The sequence below is a fragment of the Dryobates pubescens genome, chromosome 11, assembly GCF_014839835.1.
Source record: "Dryobates pubescens isolate bDryPub1 chromosome 11, bDryPub1.pri, whole genome shotgun sequence".
In the NCBI taxonomy this organism is placed as follows: Eukaryota; Metazoa; Chordata; class Aves; order Piciformes; family Picidae; genus Dryobates; species Dryobates pubescens.
In genome coordinates this window covers 6,153,005-6,171,028 of record NC_071622.1, presented here as the reverse complement: position 1 = coordinate 6,171,028, position 18,024 = coordinate 6,153,005, and the positions used below count along the sequence as shown (strand labels likewise).

The window sequence follows — 18,024 nt, the reverse complement described above, 5'->3', positions numbered from 1 at the left end:
AACCGCCAGCGCGCGCGCAGGGGATTTAAAACCGCCAGCGAGCTAATAAACGGTCAGTAGGAGCCGCGCAGCCGCAGTGCGGAGCCGTTGCCATGACAGCGCGGAGGGACGCTGCCGGGATGAACATGGCTGTGGCGGATGACGTGAGATTCAAAGCAAACCGACACGGCCGTCCCGGCCGCCTGCTGGACGGCTCCGGCCTTGGCCTTTCCCAGCCCGTGCCCCGAGGCGGGAGCCACACACAGCTCTCCGCTGCCGAGCTAGGGCCTGCACCAGGGCACACGTCTGTGCCCGCTGCCGGGGCTCCCTGACTGGCTAAGAGGTGTGGCAAGGCCCTCACGGGGCAGACCCTGTGGCTGCGATACGGCCCGGCTGCACCGCCTCAGTCCCGGCGCTGCTCTGGGAGCAAGTTCACCGGAAAGACGGTGCATTAAACGTTATACACTGGGCCGTGAGGAAAGCGCCTTGCGTTACGCCGCACAGCAGCTCTGCGCGGTCCGCACCGGATGGCAGAGCCACAGCTGCCGGCCCTGCGCGCACGTGCCCTGCCCGCCCCGCCCCACCCGGTCGGCGCGCGCCTCCGCGGACCCGGAAGCACTTTCCCTCAGCAGGGACAGCCCAGCAGCGGGTGCGCGGCGGCGCTTCTGCTTCAGCCACATCCCCAGTCCTGGCTTCAGTGCCTGCTGCTCCCCGCCTGCTCTACGGCCGCCCCCTGGCCGCCGCCCCGACACCGCTGTCCTGCTGCTGCTTCGCCGCCGCCTCCTTCTCCTCATGAAGCCCGTTGTTGTCTTCGTCCTCGGCGGGCCCGGGGCGGGCAAGGGGACGCAGTGCGCTCGCATTGTGGAGGTGAGGGCAGCAAACCCGCCACCGGAGAGGGGGATATGGGGGCGTGACCCGGTGTGCCGCAAGGCTGTGACTACGGGCGGCTTTGCGGGCACAGCCGTAGGGCACGCTGAGGCCCTACCGGCGAGGTCCGCGCCTCTCCTGGCGGAGTGCCGTGTCCCCTTTGCCGGGCCCCGTGTTTCTTTTTAGGTCTGGGCCCTTTTTTGGTGTCGGTCCGGCTCTTGGCGATAAAACAGAAAGTAACTGCTTCGTATTTCCCCGTTAGCCGGTGAAACGACGAGGGCAGCCTTTGCCTCAGCCTCTCCGCTACCCTTCTAGCCCCACCTCAGGCGGCCCAGCCAGGGGCCGGCCCTTTTCCTTCTCCTGCCTTTTGTTTCTTCAGTCCCCTTCCCCGCGATCCCACTTCGTTGGTGGGTCGGCCTGTGCTTGGCATCCGCTCTGGGCAGTGGGACACCTCACCCGTTCGGGATTTGAAGGCTGCCTCATCGTGGCCTTAACGGCAGCAGTTTGGGTAGGGGCACCGGTGTCCGCTGCTCGTGGGAGGGGGACGAGCCCCCGCGGCCCTGGAGCCTGGCAGCCTGGGCGGTGGTCAGACCAGTCTTGTAGCCCAGCCCATGTGGGTGGCTCGGTACATGTCTGCGTGGCCCTGTACACGTCTGCGTGGCCGCGTAGGTGACTGCAGGGCTCCAGTCTGTGCCCCTGCTGGGAGCAGAGGTGGTGTGGTTTGCAGTGGTTCGAAATCCATTGACTTCAAATGTATGGGATCAATCTACGTGTCTTCTGAAGCCGGCCCTGTAAATGCAAGAGCCGGTAGACATTGCGGGGTGTTGGCTTTCTCACCTAGTGCCGTTTCTGTAAGTTGTGAAAGTAAGATGTTAAAAATAGAACTACTTTTTTATTTTCTATGATAGAGGGTGTCCTGACCCCAAAGGTGCTTAATCTCGTTCTTTCTTTTCAAAAACCCTAGAACCCATACTACAGGTTGAGAAGACTGTTATGTTGTTCATATTTTCAGTTTCCCAAATACAGTTTTGCAGCCCTTTAAGATAGAGCAGCTATCTAGGAAAGCATAGTGAATGCTGGGTGGTGTAGCACTATCCTTTAAAGAACCAAAACCCCCCAGGCATAATTGCACTGTATTCAAGTGGGTAATTATACAGAAGTAGTTAAGGCTCAGTTCTTCCAAGTGTGTGTACAATAGATTTGAAACAGTTTTCCCTTCCCTGTGAGAAGTTCTCTTTATTTTTCTTAATGAGACTCTTGTAGGGTTAAAGTTTATTCATACCCACAGGGAAAGAAATTATTAAGAACTATGGCAATACCCATCTTTCTGAAACTGCTGGTGGAAATAAACCCACAGCTTCTGGCACAGGCATGCTTGGTGTGTCATCTGTTCTGGTAATGCCCTGGCAGTGCTGTTGGATGATGCCATTATATCTCAGTCTGTGTAACTAAGTTACACAAATTTGGTCCAGACTGAAATATGCCATTATGAGTTTAGTTCTAAAGGAATTTAACCTCAAATTATAGACTCTCATTCAAACCACTTTATTCATTAAATTGACTAGTGGAATGAAAGGTTCATAGTGCTCATAAAGGCTTTTTGGTGAGGTCAAGCTCTGCCTCTGGCACATAGCAAACAAATGAGCTTAAATTATATGGGAATTTTGTAGGTTGTCAATAATGGCTTTCACCAAACAACGTAGCCTCAGGGCTGAAGTACTTTGTGTGGCTTCTGGCTGGTTTGTAGAACTTTGGCATGATAGGCTAATAAAACTGGCCAAAGACCACTTTGTTAGGAGGAGTCGAAATGAGTCATTGCTCTTCAAATTGCATCTTAAAATTTGAAGAAGAAAGTTAACTTTGCTTGTATGGTACTTACTTTTAAAGCCTGAAAAGGGAAGTCCAGACACTAATAAAGGTAAATTTACTTTTAATTCTGCTAATCCTGTTCACTGCATGGAAGGAAGTTGATTGAAGTCAATGGGTTGACAGTAGAAAGCACTCAGACCCACTGGCTGCAGTGGACAGCCTTCATGCTTGCTTGCACACCTCTGTAAGAGCTGCTGCCTAAACTATGAGGTTTTGAGGTGGCTGAAAGGAGAAAACTGCTGGAACACTTTAGAAAAGGATACATGGACAGAGAATTTTGGATTAAAAGCAGCAGAGGTTCTGGAGAGCTGCACCTTTTTGAAGCAGTCATCCTTGGCCTGGCCCTTGGCAGCCGCACAGCGAGCCCTGGTGTGGGCAATTGAGTAGCCTCTCCACAGTCAATGCTGCCTTCAGGTTGAAGGTTGTTTGGATTTTAAACCTTGTTGGCAGCTTGCCACAGGGAAAAGGTGCTGTGCTGAGTGATAATAAATTGCCTTCATCCATGTCGTGAATAGACTGAAGAATATTAGTTAACATTTGGAACAAATCTGACCCAGTATCTGGCTATAAATCTGCAGATTGTGCTGCACGGAGAGTCAGTGTGAGCTATAAATATTTCTCAGTTGCTATTTGTGCCAGAGATTTGGGACAGAGCACATCACATGTGGAAGTCGTCTCACATTGTTGAGGCGAGATCTTACCATTAAAGGGTTTTTATTAAAAAACCCAAGGGTAGCTGTGTTCTGTTGAGTAAAGGGGATATTACATGCTACCTGGGAATGATTTATCAAAGAAGCATTGCCATCATTTTGCTGATGATGCTTTACATTCCCAGGAGAGGGAAATGGCTATCGCGTCTTGTAGGTGAAATACGTGTCTGTTAGATACTAGTCTAAATCATAGCTGCTCAATATGTGTGTGCTGGAGTCCCTCATTCTGCAGAAGGCAAGTATTCATGCCAAATTTTGGACCAAAATGGAGAAATGATTCGAGGGAAGAAGGTGCAATAGCAAGTGGAAATGGGTATTGACACAGTGTAGGAAAGGGCACAGGTAAGCGATTAGGTTACTTTATCTCTACAGATAAGGTCGAAGGAGACTGAACCGAGTTGCGCTTCTCTGATGTGGAGAGAAGACTCATGTACGTTCCACAAACTCTCAGAGCTGTCACTGAAATGCAAATGCAGCAGATCTGCTGCTCTGGACCAGTTCCTCCTATTTAGGAAAGGATGAAGCAGAATTCCCTCTTAAGTTCTTATCCTCTCCCTTCCAGCTTTGCAGATTTACTCCTGAAACCTTCCACAGCTCTGTTAGGAGGAGCTTGCCATCACAGGGACTGTTGCACAGCTGTCATGTGAGGCAGAGTATTTGAGAAGGTAGCTGAATGATGTTATTTGGAAGCAGGTTCTTGCAATAACTTCCATGCTTTTGTGGTATTTGTATCTTCTGTGACTGTGAGATTGTGTGTAGTGCAGAACCAATGTGTTTTATCCCTGACTTTTGAACTTGGCTTATAAAACTGTTGTGATAAAGTCAAGGACAAAAGTACTTCAGGTCTGCACAAAACTTGCTTTCATGTACTTAAATCTTTACAACCTTTGCCTGAAATGCAAAGCTTTTTGGTTGGTGGGGAAAAATAACTACTAAATAATTTCTCTGTGTTGCAAGCAAGAGCTGAGTTGTATTTTGGTTGTTGTTTTGGCAACGTGATTTTGTGGGGATTGGAGGTATGCAGGACATCCCTCTCGGTGTACCTTAAGTATCATTCACCTCCACCACAGCCCTGTCCAGTATGTTTGTGGTTAAATCTAAAATTCCACAAGGTGGGATGCTGACCCTTCTCCATTTCTAGGAGTGTAAGTTAATATTGAGTTGGAAGAAGCTGTTAAGTTGCTTTGGGATATATGACAAAGCAAAGTGTGAAGGAGAACTTCCTCTATGAGAAGCACTTCTCTGAAAGTAGCAATGAATTTCCAGTTTTGTTGTCTTTTGCTAATTGCCTTCTGGAAGTCCACTGAGAGACTGTGTTAACTTCCTTCAAATAAAAGCATTTTAAAAATGGTTTGCTTTAAACCCAGCTTGTGAGATCCCTTTCACAAATGCCAAGTGTTGGCATTCTACTTAGCCTTAAGTTTCTCAGAGCTGTTGTTGTTTTCAAATATAAGTTGATGCTCCTGAACTGGGGGAGTTTTTAAAACACAGGGAGTGATCATTTCATTCTATTCCCTGAAGATTTCTCTCTTCCATTTTGCAGAACACTGGGCACTGAATTTTTGACTTGCCCATACCTACTGAGCTCAGTGTTCCTGAAGCAATGGGACACTCTATTTGCCCTCCTTTCTCTGAGGGCACTGTTAGTGGGATCTCCTTTGTGTAATGTGGGCTTTTGTTTGTTTGGTTTTTTTCCTCCCCCAGAGGCAAGAGAATATTTCAAACTAAGAAAATGTGGGGGGTTTATTTTTTAATTGGGATAAGCAGTCAGAAGGTTTTGACCCCAAAATACTCATTCCATGTGCTAATTGCTATAGGACAGACCAAACTTGCTACAAGCTCGGTAGGTTTAAATAGAACTCCAAAGGCTGCAGGCTGTGCATAGTTCTATTTTTATTTTAACTAGTTCTTAAATGGGTGTATGTACAAAGTTTAGTCTCAAAGGTTGCACAAGGTGTGACAGGTCAGAACTAGGGCAATAAAAGTTTATATTTTATTTGTTTAGATCTTAAGCCCTCTGACTTTCATTTTCAGGGTGACAATGATTGGCCAAGATAGGAGTCAAGGTCAAAGTAGTAATTTGTTTCTCTTACTTTTTTCTTGGCTTCTGCTCACTTAAGGAAGTCTCAAGCTGTGTGTTTAGTGAAGAGATGTGTGGCTGGCCCTCACAGGGCTGAATCAGAAGTAAACCTTGTGCCCCTTGAAGCTGGCAGTGTGAGGAGTCCCAGCAGCAGCAGCTGCACGCCACTGATCTGTTGTTACTGCCTTGAGAGGATTGCTGGGGCGGGCACCACCTTACTCAAGTGTGACACAGATATGAGTCATGTATTTTCACTTGTTTTCATCTGTTTGGTGTATTTACTGAAACAAAGCCTGTTCTGTCTGCAGAGTGGAAGTTGCAAATCCCAGCTGACTGAAGCAAGCTAGAAGGACAGGGGAGAGAAGGGCATCCCGGGGAGCATTGGATTGTAATTTGGAGATGTGAAGCACACGGCTTGCATGTCCTTGTTTGCCCTGCTGAGTGAGGACTGATGTACCAGGCCAGTGTGAGACAAACAGGCCAGCAAAGTTTTGTTCTGCTCTCTACAGTACTGCTAAGGACTGAGTAACACCTGTAAGATGGGATTGATGGGAATCTGAGATTTCCTTTCCACATCACTGTTTGTTTTTAATTTTTTTGGTGCTGAAGACAGCTGACTCTTGAATCTTGTTCATTCTGTTAGTTTCTGTAAGAGATTTGGATTCTGGTTCTCCAAATATAAATACAGGTTTTAAAATAAGGGGAACTTGGGTAATAGCAACTTACTGATTTAATCTTGTATTCTACTTGGAGAAGAGCACACCAGTCCACCAGCATAGCAGAAAATATTATCTATGAAATAAGTTTTAGAAGAGTTGATTTTTATACTTTCCTTATTTCTTCTGTATAATCTGAATCTCTGTCCAGATTTTAAGTGCTTTGTATCCCAGTATTGGGGGGGAGGGGGAAGGAAAGTAACCTAGTTTCTATTTCAAGTCTTCCTTCCAGCCTGACATTATGAATCTATCATTCATGCACCCTTCAAAACTGGAGAAACTGCTTTTTCATTGTTTGGCAGCCACAGCACTGCTCCCTTTCTGATTTTGAAGAAGAATTAGGCAGCAGTTGCCACAAGTCATGTTCTGGGGATTGCATCAAGATGTACTTGGCACTGCTGGCAAGTCATGCTGGCACAGCGCAAACCTTGGCAAGATGTGAGAGTATTTTGCCCCATTTTTTTTTGTGCAGTTACGTCAGAGTCTCCTTTATGAACTCTTGGGGAGGGGACAGTTTGCTGCAGTTCAGGTCACTTGCTGAGGGTTTGTCTCACCTGAGATGGAAGAAAACTTTGTGTCCTGTATGCTTTGATTGAAGCTGGCAAGGGTAGCGTGAGCACCGCATCTCTGAAGCCTTCTGTGTATGGAGCAGCAGCCAAGCCTTTCTCTGTGCTTGTTTGCTTTGTTTAAACTGATGTGTTTTCTTTGGCTCTCAACTCAGTACAGTTAACAAATAGATGTTTTGCCCCTGAAGGAGAGGTTTGTTTTTCTTATTGCCTGCCTAATCCATTCTGAAGGTTACTCTAGAATACAGTTTGCTATTATCTAAAACAAGTCTATTTATACAGCAGCACTTTGAAACCACTTCTTTTACTTCCCTGTTCAGCTGTTAAAAACTATTTTAGTTTGCTGTTGCAAAAGGCAGAGAATTCCAAAACTTGCCTGACTGGATTTTGTTTTCATGCATGAGAAGGGAAATGCCAAGGAAAATTAAATGGTTTGGTAATCCTCTAAACCCTGAAGGATTATATTTTCCTCCTGTTTGCTCCTTTGTAGGAACCTGATGTTAAAAATAATATTGTTCTTTAACTTTAGCAAGAACCACCACATTAATTTAGGGTAGAGCAGAGCAAAGTTTCTTGCTTATAAGGAGAGATTTATTCTGGTTTATGGCTTCTGTACTTCATAGCTAATGTTTAGATTTGCAATTAAATAGGCATATCCAAATGCAAGGCACATTAAAGCAGGAGCACAGTGAGCTTGCAGAGGATGTCCGTGAAGCTTTTTCTTCACAGTTATTTGGAGCAAAATCTTGCTTCCTTTTTGTTGTTTGTTGGGGTTTTTTTTTTTTGCCAGCTGTGTATAGAGTTGTGGAGATTTAGGTAATTATATCCCTCCTTAAATTATGACTATGGCAAAACTAACTTTCCACGCTTTTGTGGATGCAGTTGGGAAGCGGCTGAAATGTTTTTAAAGTCACTTAGTGGGTTGTGTAATGTTTCTGTTGTGCTTAGTCCAGTAGCCAAGGTTTTTAAATCCCAAGTTCCCAGCCTTAGGAAGTGTGTAGTCATGTTACTGTGCTGCTCAGGCACCTTTTCCTGAAATTTGCTTTGGATGTTGCTGCAACCAAGCTGATAACCCTGAAGTTTTTTTGCTGCTACATGTTCATGGCAACTTAAGGATGAGTATGGATAGGTGTACTCTGCTATGGGCATACAGCTGGCTTAGGTAATCACCAGGGCAATATCTTTATTGCCTGTTGTTGTGATCTATTATTTGATCAGGGAGCATAGTACACTTGGTTAGTTTTATCATGGTGTTAAATGGCCTGAGGAAATGATTGTTTTCTGCTCTGAAATTTCCTTTGTAACACTGTTTATCTTTGCTAAGAGTGCATTTGTATGCTTGCACTGAGTGTGTTTATGATGGTAAATACCATTATAATAATTCTGTGTTAGCAACTGGTTTTAGGGTGTAGTTGGGGGTGAAATAAGTGTAATGGTGTTTGCTGTTTTCTTACATACTGATATCAAATTGCTAGATTTGGGCTTGATCTCTGCTCTCTTCCTGTTTACTGAACATGGTGTGACATAAGGTGGCACCAGTCTAGCTGTTTGCCTTCATCTGCCATATCCTTGTTAGGAGGAGGCACTAGCTTCCTCCAAGGGCTGCCATCCCAGTTTGTCACGTTCTTCCCAGGGAAGGAGGTAGCAGGAGCAGATATGCAGGGCTGGGTCAATTTGTAGGACTGTTTGTGTAACTGCAGTATTGGATGTAGAGTTGGAAGTGTGGTGACCAAGGTAGAGGAGAAGGCTGGTGTCAGAACCACAATGGGAACATAAGGGCGTAGAGTAGAATAGAATACAATAGAATTAACCAAGTTGGAAAAGACCTTTGAGATCATTGAGTCCAACCTATCACCCAACACCGTCTAATCAACTAAACCATAGCACCAAGTGCCCCATCCAGTCTCTTAAACACTTCCAGTGATGGTGACTCCACCACCTCCCCAGGCAGCCCATTCCAATGGCCAATCTCTCTGTGAAGAATTTCTTCCTAACATCCAGCCTAAACCTCCCTTGGTACAGTTTGAGACTGTGTCCTCTTGTTCTGGTGATGGTTGCCTGGGAGAAGAGACCAACCCCCACCTGGCTACAGCCTCCATTCAGGTAGTTGTAGACAGCAAGAAGGTCTCCCCTGAGCCTCTTCTTCTCCAGGCTAAGCAATCCCAGCTTTCTCAGCCTCTCCTCACAGGGCTGTGCTCCAAACCCCTCCCCAGCTTTGTTGCCCTTCTCTGGACACATTCCAGCAACTCCACATCTTTCCTAAACTGAGGGCTCCAGAACTGGACACAGGACTCAAGGTGTGGCCTGAGCAGTGCTGAGCACAGGGCACAATGACTTCCCTGCTCCTGCTGGCCACACTATTTCTGATACACACCAGGATGCCATTTGCCTTCTTGGCTGCCTGGGCACACTGCTGGCTCATGTTCAGCCAGCTGTCAATCAGTACTCCCAGGTCCCTTTCTGCCAGGCTGCTCTTCAGCCACTGTGTCCCCAGCCTGCAGCACTGCATGGGGTTGTTGTGGCTGAAGTGCAGCAGCCAGCACTTGGACTTGCTGAATGCTTCACCCAAGAATCTCTCTGTTTGTCTTTCCGTGTGTGCAGCGTGCGCCGCATTGTCACTGCGCGCTAATGGAACAGATCCATCACTAGGAAGATTCTATTCCCTGTGTTTTTCTGTTGCAATGCAAAGATCCCTGGGGTTGGCACTCTTGGCTGCCATTACCTTTGCACCTATCCTGATTCAAGGGAGTCTCTGCTGCTTGTTGTGCCCCTTTCAGAAGTACGGCTACACGCACCTTTCCGCCGGGGACCTCCTGCGCGACGAACGGAAAAGGCCAGGCTCACAGTATGGAGAACTCATCGAGAACTACATTAAGGAGGGGGAGATTGTGCCAGTTGAAATAACAATCAGCTTGCTGAAGAGGGTAAGGAAAGGGCAATTTCTTTGCTGGTTCACTCTTGAGGGCTAAGCAACAGGGCGGCTGTATCCTGGAAGAATTGCCTTCCCTCTGGTGTGAGTGGTGTGAAACGGCAGACGCTTAGGTGCACGTTGCATAGAGAGCTTCTCTCAGCAATTACTCATGTTTCTTTCTGGCAGGTGATGACCTCTAATACCTGAGGATTTGTGGGAATGGATTGGTTTTACTTTTTATTTTCTCAGTGGCTCTAGGGAAGTCAGTAAAACTCTTTCTCACTTCCATTACCTGGCTTTTAGACCTTGTGGTGGTTCTAAACAATGAAATCGTTTACAATGATCTTTAGTTTTCCTTTTTTACACCCAAGTGTGGTTTAGAATAGAATAGACCACGTTGGAAGAGACCTTCAAGATCATTGTGTCCAACCTATCACCCAACACCACCCAACCAACTACACCATGCAATCAAGCACCCTGTCAAGTCTCCTCCTGAACACCTCCAGTGATGGTGACTGATGGTGACTCCACCACCTCCTCGTTTGTTTCTATTTGTCTACTTATCTGGTCCAAATCTGTAAGAAAATTAGAAAGGCATTGCCTAAAACTGCCACAGACCTGTTGGTCAGCTGAGTTTGAGTGGAGTGGAGGGTGGGAGGCATTAAGGGTGCTAAGTTTCAGCAAGCTTTATTAAAGTAGCCTGGAGAAAGAGAAGGGCACCAGCTAATGTGAAAGGGAAAACTCTGGCCTTTAATATATCTCCAGGAGAAGAATCAGAGCATCTCTTTTAGGACAGAAAAGGCTTCTGTTGCTCATGGCATTGCATTCTAGTGGAGTTCTTCCATTGGAATTAAGTCTAGGTTAGGGATATTTTGGCACCTTTCTTGTATAACAACTTTCAATTAATTAACTTTAAACCTGGAGTTGGGTCTTAAGATATTTTGAGCTCTATGAAACAGTGAATTCAGTTTGGAAGAAGGCTGTTTTGGTGCATCAGTGAAGTAATGAGTGTGTATTGAAGGTGAAACAAAACTGTGAATGGGTAATAATCCTAAAATGAATGCTTCTCAATTTTACCATGTCAGCATTTGGGGGGGGGGGGGTGCGGGTAATTTAATAAGTAGATAAATGCTTGTATGTGCAGGAGATGGTGAATTGAATTCTCTCTTATCAGGCTATGGATCAAACAATGGCTGCCAATTCCCAGAAGAACAAGTTCTTGATTGATGGGTTTCCCAGGAATGAAGATAATCTTCAAGGCTGGAAGAAGACTATGGATGGAAAGGCAGATGTTTCTTTTGTTCTCTTTTTCGATTGTGACAACGAGGTAATGCAGTTTATCTTTCTGTAACTTCCTTTTTTTTGCTATAATATGAGAATCATTCCAGAACAAAAGACTGTCATGCAGCAAATGGACTGATAGAATAGAATAGATGTAAGGGTAGAAGAAAAACTTGGTCTGTGCTTCTCAAGGAATTTTTTTTGGCAGCTTGATTTTTTGCAGATGAAGAGCTGCGTGGTTTTGAAATGGGCCTTTGGGATAGCCACATGCAAATAAAGCTGGAATGTGTCCAGAGAAAGGGCCATGAGGATGAGCAGAGGGCTGGAGCACCTCTCCTGTGAGGACAGACTGAGGGAGGTGGGGCTGTTCAGTCTGGAGAAGAGAAGGCTCTGAGGAGACCTCATTGTGGCCTTCCAAGATCTGAAGGGGGCCTACAGGAAAGCTGGGGAGGGACTTTTTAGGGTGTCAGGTAATGATAGGAGTAGGGGGAATAGAAAAAAAAAACTAGAAATGGATAGATTTAGATGGGATGTTAGGAACAAGTTCTCCCTCATGAGGGTGGTGAGACACTGGAACAGGTTGCCCAGGGAGGTGGTGGAAGCCTCCTCCCTGCAGGCTTTTAAGGCCAGACTAGCTGTGGCTCTGAGCAACTTGATCTAGTGTGAGAGGTCCCTGCCCATGGCAGGGAGGTTGGAACTGGATGCTCCTTGAGGTCCCTTCCAACCCCAAGAATTCTGTGATTTAAGAAATACTGAAAGCAGTTGGAGTCCTAAGGAAAACTGATGAAAGCTTGAAACACATTGTATGAAATGGTTTGGTCAACGTTCAGAAAACATTGCTCTATTTGTTCTTGGCGTTGTTTAATCCAAAATGAACTTGATAGCAATGTCTGCTTTAATTTTAAAGTGCTGCCAGCAGCAGTCTGTATTTTTCTAGTTAAGAGCTGTGCTGCAGGATAGCCAGCAATCCACGTTTTATTGGGCTAATCATTAGATTACAAGGGCATTTTGACAGTGATACATTGTATTCATTTAATGAGTGCCATGATATGCTGTCTTTTTAATATGGCAATGCCCTTGAGGCAGAAAAACTGAGACCAGAATCCCAGTACCTTAAGCTAAGTTTTTTCCTTCTGCTCTGGTTCCCAATTCCCTGAGACTGGCTTCTGTTTTTTACCTTTTTTTTTTCTTCACTTAAGTGCAATTACATTTAAATCTGAAAGAACAAGGGAGAGGTTATGTTTTCTATTTTAAAACTTAAATAGCATTTTTAATCTCATATTCCACCTTGTGAGATGTTAATTTTGGGGACTTTGTTTTACTCTTTTCCCCCCACAAGGTCTAAAACCAGGCAACAGTGCCTTCATGATCTTGTGTGGCTTCTTGCCCTATGACTTTCAATCATTGTCCTGCTGCATGGGCAGGGCAAATGTGTTCATGAAGTGTACATGTGTCAGTGTGTTCCTTACTTTGTTTCAAAGCTTAGTTCATTGGGCAGCTTACTGTGGCTGGGTCTTTAATTCCTCCTTAGATTTTGATCTGTTTATTTTCATAGTATCAGTACCATAGTATCAGTCAGGGTTGGAAGGGACCACAAGGATCATCTAGTTCCAACCCCCCTGCCATGGGCAGGGACACCCCACACTAGATCAGGCTGGCCAGAGCCTCATCCAGCCTGGTCTTAAACACGTCCAGGGACAGCACCCCAACCACCTGCCTGGACAACTCATTCCAGGGCTTCACCACTCTTGTGGTGAAGAACTTCCTCCTCACATCTAGCCTGAATTTCCCCACCTCCAGCTTCATTCCATTCCCCCTAGTCCTATCACTACCTGATATCCTGAGAAGTCCCTCCCCAGCCTTCTTGTAGGCCCCCTTCAGATACTGGCAGGCCTTTGAAGTCTTCATTATAACAATGTCAAGTAAGGAAAATTTTCATTTACACTAACTTGGCATGTAGCTTTACAAATTTCCAGGGAGATTGTACAGTGTCTCCCTTGCAGTGCAGGCATGTATTAGGTGTCTAATTTGACATGCTGCTTTTCAGAAAATCTGAATACATCCTTCAATATCAGATATTTTCTTCCTCAAACATTTCAAGTTGGAGACCCAGCCATGCTGTAGGGCTTGATGTTGCTTTTACTTCAACCCTAAACCCATTTTAATAAACTGATGATGTGTAAAGCTCTCATCCTTTCTCTCAGGAAGTGTCTTACTTTCCATGTGAATTCTGGTTACATCCACCAGTTGGCAACCAGTCACTAGTGGTGTCCCCCAGGGATCAGTGCTGGGCCCCATCCTGTTCATTATCTTTATTGATGTTCTGGATGAGGGCATTAAGTCCATCATCAGTAAATTTGCAGGTGACACAAAGCTGGGGGCAGGAGTTGATCTGTTAGAGGGTAGGAGAGCTCTGCAGAGGGACCTTGCCAGGCTGGACAGATGGGCAGAGTCCAAGGGCATGAGATTGCACACATCCAAGTGCCAGGTTCTGCACATTGGCCACAACAACCCCATGCAGAGCTACAGGCTAGGGACAGAGTGGCTGGAGAGCAGCCAGGCAGAAAGGGACCTGGGGGTACTGGTTGATAGTAGGCTGAACATGAGCCAGCAGTGTGCCCAGGAGGCAAAGAAGGCCAATGGCATCCTGGCCTGCATCAGGAACAGTGTGGCCAGCAGGGTCGGGAAGTCATTGTGCCCCTGTACTCAGTACTGGTTAGGCCACACCTTGAGTCCTGTGTCCAGTTCTGGGCCACTCAGTTTAGGAAAGATGTTGAGTTGCTGGAAGGTGTCCAGAGAAGGGCAACAAAGCTGGGGAGGGGTTTGGAGCACAACCCTATGAGGAGAGGCTGAGAGAGCTGAGGTTGCTTAGCCTGGAGAAGAGGAAGCTCAGGGGAGACCTTCTTGCTCTCTACAACAACCTGAAGGGAGGTTGTAGCCAGGTGGGGGTTGGTCTCTTCTCCCAGGCAACCAGCAGCAGAACAAGAGGACACAGTCTCAAGCTGCACCAGGGGAGGTTTAGGCTGGATGTTAGAAAGAAATTCTTCACAGAAAGAGTGATTGGCTATTGGAATGTGCTGCCCAGGGAGGTGGTGGAATCACCATCACTGGAGGCGTTTAAAAAGAGACTGGATGAGAAGGTGCTGGGTGATTGGTTGGACTCGATCTCGAAGGTCCTTTCCAACATGGTTAATTCTGTGTTCAGTATCTTGTGTCTCAGGCCTGCTTAGATTTTCAGGACTTTTGTTGTGTTCCTGCCTTCAAGGCAGAATCTTGTGTTCCTGGTTGTGATCATCCTTTTGATGTGTTTTGTAGATTTGTGTTGGCCGCTGTCTCGAGAGAGGCAAGAGCAGCGGTAGGAGTGATGATAATCGTGAGAGTCTGGAAAAGAGGTACTGCCTTCAAAACTCCTGAGTTCCCTTCTGTTTCTGTTTTGCTGTGTAATGACTGGTTCCCCTGTGCTTTCTCCTAGAATCCACACGTATCTGCAGTCTACTAAGCCTATAATAGAATTGTATGAGCGAATGGGAAAAGTCAGAAAAGTGGATGCCTCTAAATCTGTTGATGAAGTAAGTATGCAAGCCAAAAAGCCATCAGGGTGATAGTGGCAGAGCACAGATTTCTGGCATTCTTCTGGGATGTGTGTATGTGTGGTTAGTGTTCTGATTAAGCACTGATGTATATTACTGAGGGAGGTTGTGGAAAACTCTCTGACTCTTGAAGAACTGATTAGGATGTCAGTGGCTTCAAGAAGTCGATTAGTTCTGCTTGAACATGAGCAGCACCAAACACCCTTTCAGTGTTTCTGTGTGGAGCAGTGTCTTGTCTTTTTCCACTTCCATGAGCTTTTGCCTTTCTGAAGTACTACTGCTCTTCTGTCTTGAGTTTCCCAGAGCTGATGCCAGTTTCTCAGTTAAAGGGTTACTGTGAATGTTCGAAGCAAAACCATTTCTTTTTTCAAGAAGCTGTCAGTTCTTGTGTGTGTTGATCTAACTTGAAGCAACTGTTTGGCTCACACTTCACAGACTCTAATATTCTTCTTTCTCTTTTTAGGTCTTTGAAAAAGTTGTGCAAATTTTTGACAAAGAAGGCTAATTCCCCAGCTCGAAAGTGGTTTCAACTTGTGCTTGAATCTTGCTTGAATAGCTGCTGCTGCAGTCCACTCTTTGTAATTGTTTTAAAAGATCTTTTTAAATTGGTTTGGTTTTTTTCCACATATCTAATGATGATTGGGAAAGCAGTCAATAGCAAACAGATCTGGTTTTTAAATAGGAGATCATTTCTTGTGGCTAGAGTATATAAACTTCAGGGTTCTTTGTTAGTACAGGTTCACTCACGTGGCAAAAACACAGTTAAAACATCTCTCCGAAGAGACTGTTCTGTGCCTGTTGTGGGCATCCCTTCTTTCTCTTCTTGCCATACTTGATTTTTCAGATGCTTGGACCAAGTTCAGCAGAAATCTTTTTTTCAGGGTGTAAGTTTGTCACAAAGTTCCCAGCTCTTCCCAAACCTGAATTCTGTGAGTCAAGCTACACTTAGCAGGAGAATCTATTTTAGTAGTTCTCAGAGATCTATTTAAGCTGCTGTTCAGCAATAGACACACAAAGTACTTTATGGAAAGTGGTGCTTTCTTGTGACTCTGGATGTTAAACTGTCTTGCAAGTTCTTGAGGACCCTGGATAACGTGGCCCCCTGGGTTTTACCTTGTCTTCATTTGCAAAAGGTTAAGAATGTAATTTCAAAGTCAGGTCAGTATTTGCATACTCATTGATTTTAAATGGTAGTTATATTCTCAATTGCAGCATGGCCTTCAGAAGGTGGCAGGACTCTTAAATGGTGCACAATGAGGAAAATCTTACACCAGTTCTGTCTTCTGTAAGAAGTGGAAGGGATTTTCTGTATTATTATTATTGAGATACTGTGTTAACTGAGTGCTTTCAGGTTTGTTACCTGGGGGAATGCTTTTTATGGTTAAAGTAGTGAATTTGTTTCCCTGAGAGTGTATGATTTTTAATAGCTGTCTGATTGAAAAGATTGTAAATTCTTGCACTTTTGTTGTGATGTGTTCAGTTGAGGAGAAAGATTCCTGCAAGGGGGGGTGGGGGAAAAAAAAAAGTTCAATTCCTTTAAACCAATTGGGTCCTGTTTCCTAATGTAGCCAAGTACAGTCAGCAGCAAGAGCTGGAATGAGCAGATAACTGTCTGAAACAAACTGGTTTAAATGTTTGCACAGATGTGGTGTAATTCTGCCTTTTTGTTTAAAGTAACCTTTTTCTCTCCCCTGTACGCTGTGCTGGGTCTGTGGGGGCCCAACTGTGCATTCTTTGCATGCCCTAAGCTTTCACTGAGGACGGTCCCAGGAGGCTTGAAGATGAGTGTTTTGACTAATTTCAGTAATAGAGTGGCTCTTCCTGCACTAGCCAACACTGTAACTGATTTGTGATACACACATGGATGTTGCAAATTACAAGGAATTGCAGTTTGAAGCCCTTGGGGTTCAGCTTTTCTCGACTGATGACTTTATTTTGGAAAAGCTTTAGATGAAGCCCAGCTTCTAATTAGAATCAAACATGTTGGTCCTCATCCTGCAATCTGATCTGTGCAGGCAGATTTGTGTTTGCCTGAATTCTCATCTTGCTGAGGGTCTTTCTCCAGTGTAGTAGTTGTTCAAACAACAGACTCAGCACAAATTGCAGTTTACTACTGCAGACCATATGGACCATGGCTGCTTCTGTGAGTTTGGGAGGCTAATGCTTTCACTGTATGAATTTCCTTTCAAAAGAAATAAAACACAAATCATGGAATTGAATTCTAACTGCCTAAGTATGCTGACATAGGATAGGCTCCAGTAAAACTGCATGTGTTGATATGAAGGTTAGAATCGGGGCTGGGAGGGGGGTGGTTGGCCAAAAGACTTCAAACAGGATTCTTTAACCTCATTAGAGAGATTCAATTATCTTTTGTTTCAAAGTTACTGGTTTTTACAAGTTCTGTTCAGAATGGAGTATCTGTTTTCTCTCAGCATATACTTTTCTGCGTACTCAAGTGCTGAAACAAAGGGAAAAACAAACCTTTGGAGCAAGTTTTCCAGTGAAAACCGATTGTTTTGGCAGTACTGAACTTGGAGTGGATTGTATGGTGTCTGTGCAAAGACTATAGACTTTTTTTTTTGTCATTTTATTTATTGAAGATGCCATTTAAATGTGTTACCAATTCTTTCAAGTCAGGTTTATGATTGAAATAAAGATTAAAGGCAATATGCCAATGTGTTGTCTCTGTTTAGCAGCAAAACTGTACAAAGAGTTTGAGGAGATGCAATAAATTTTGTTCTGTGGCTTAATATGAGTGCTTGGCTTACAGTAATCTGTCCCAAGGGGTACTTTTCATCTGTATCTACCTACATGAAGTGTGTGCTTGTTTGTGTTAGATACCTTGCATGGTGGTATATGCACAGGTATGTGTAGGAAAGTGCCGTTTTTGCCATCAAAACTGACATCCTGAAGACCCTGTTAGGTACAGGATAAAATCAGGCAAGCACCTGTGGAACTGGTGCCTTTTCTTGACCATATAAGTGTATCAAATCATTCTCCTGGTATAGCTCTGCTGTGCAAATTCTTTTGGCACACCTATGAGGGAAAGGGGAGCCCAATTCTGGGCTCCTCAATTTAAGGAGGACATTTTGATACTCGGATGTGTCCAGAGAAGGGCAGTGAGGCAGGGGAGAGGTCTTGAGCACAAGCCCTGTGAGGAGAGGCTGAGGGGAGCTGGGGTTGCTTAGCCTGGAGAAGAGGAGGCTCAGGGGTGACCTCCTGGCTCTCTACAGCTTCCTGAAAGGAGATTGTAGCCAGGTGGGGTTTGGTCTCTTCTCCCAGGCAACCAGCAACAGAACAAGAGGACACGGTCTCAAGCTGTGCCTGGGGAAGCTCAGTCTTGAGGTGAGGAGAAAGTTCTTCCCAGAAAGAGTAATTTGCCATTGAAATGTGCTGCCCAGGGAGCTGGTGGAGTCCCCATCCCTGGAGGTGTTCCAAACAGGACTGGATGTGGC

At 45.3% G+C, this 18,024-nt stretch overlaps 1 protein-coding gene across 1 annotated transcript; it reads left to right on the top strand.

The window, feature by feature from the left end:
- Window positions 1-604: 604 nt before the first annotated feature.
- CMPK1 (cytidine/uridine monophosphate kinase 1) lies at window positions 605-16,872 on the top strand. The gene is made up of 6 exons (XM_054165594.1): window positions 605-846; window positions 9,565-9,711; window positions 10,873-11,025; window positions 14,295-14,371; window positions 14,452-14,548; window positions 15,033-16,872. Exons 1-6 carry the CDS (start codon window positions 772-774, stop codon window positions 15,072-15,074), a joined length of 591 nt encoding a protein of 196 aa, XP_054021569.1. The 5' UTR covers window positions 605-771; the 3' UTR covers window positions 15,075-16,872.
- The last annotated feature ends 1,152 nt before the right edge of the window (window positions 16,873-18,024 follow it).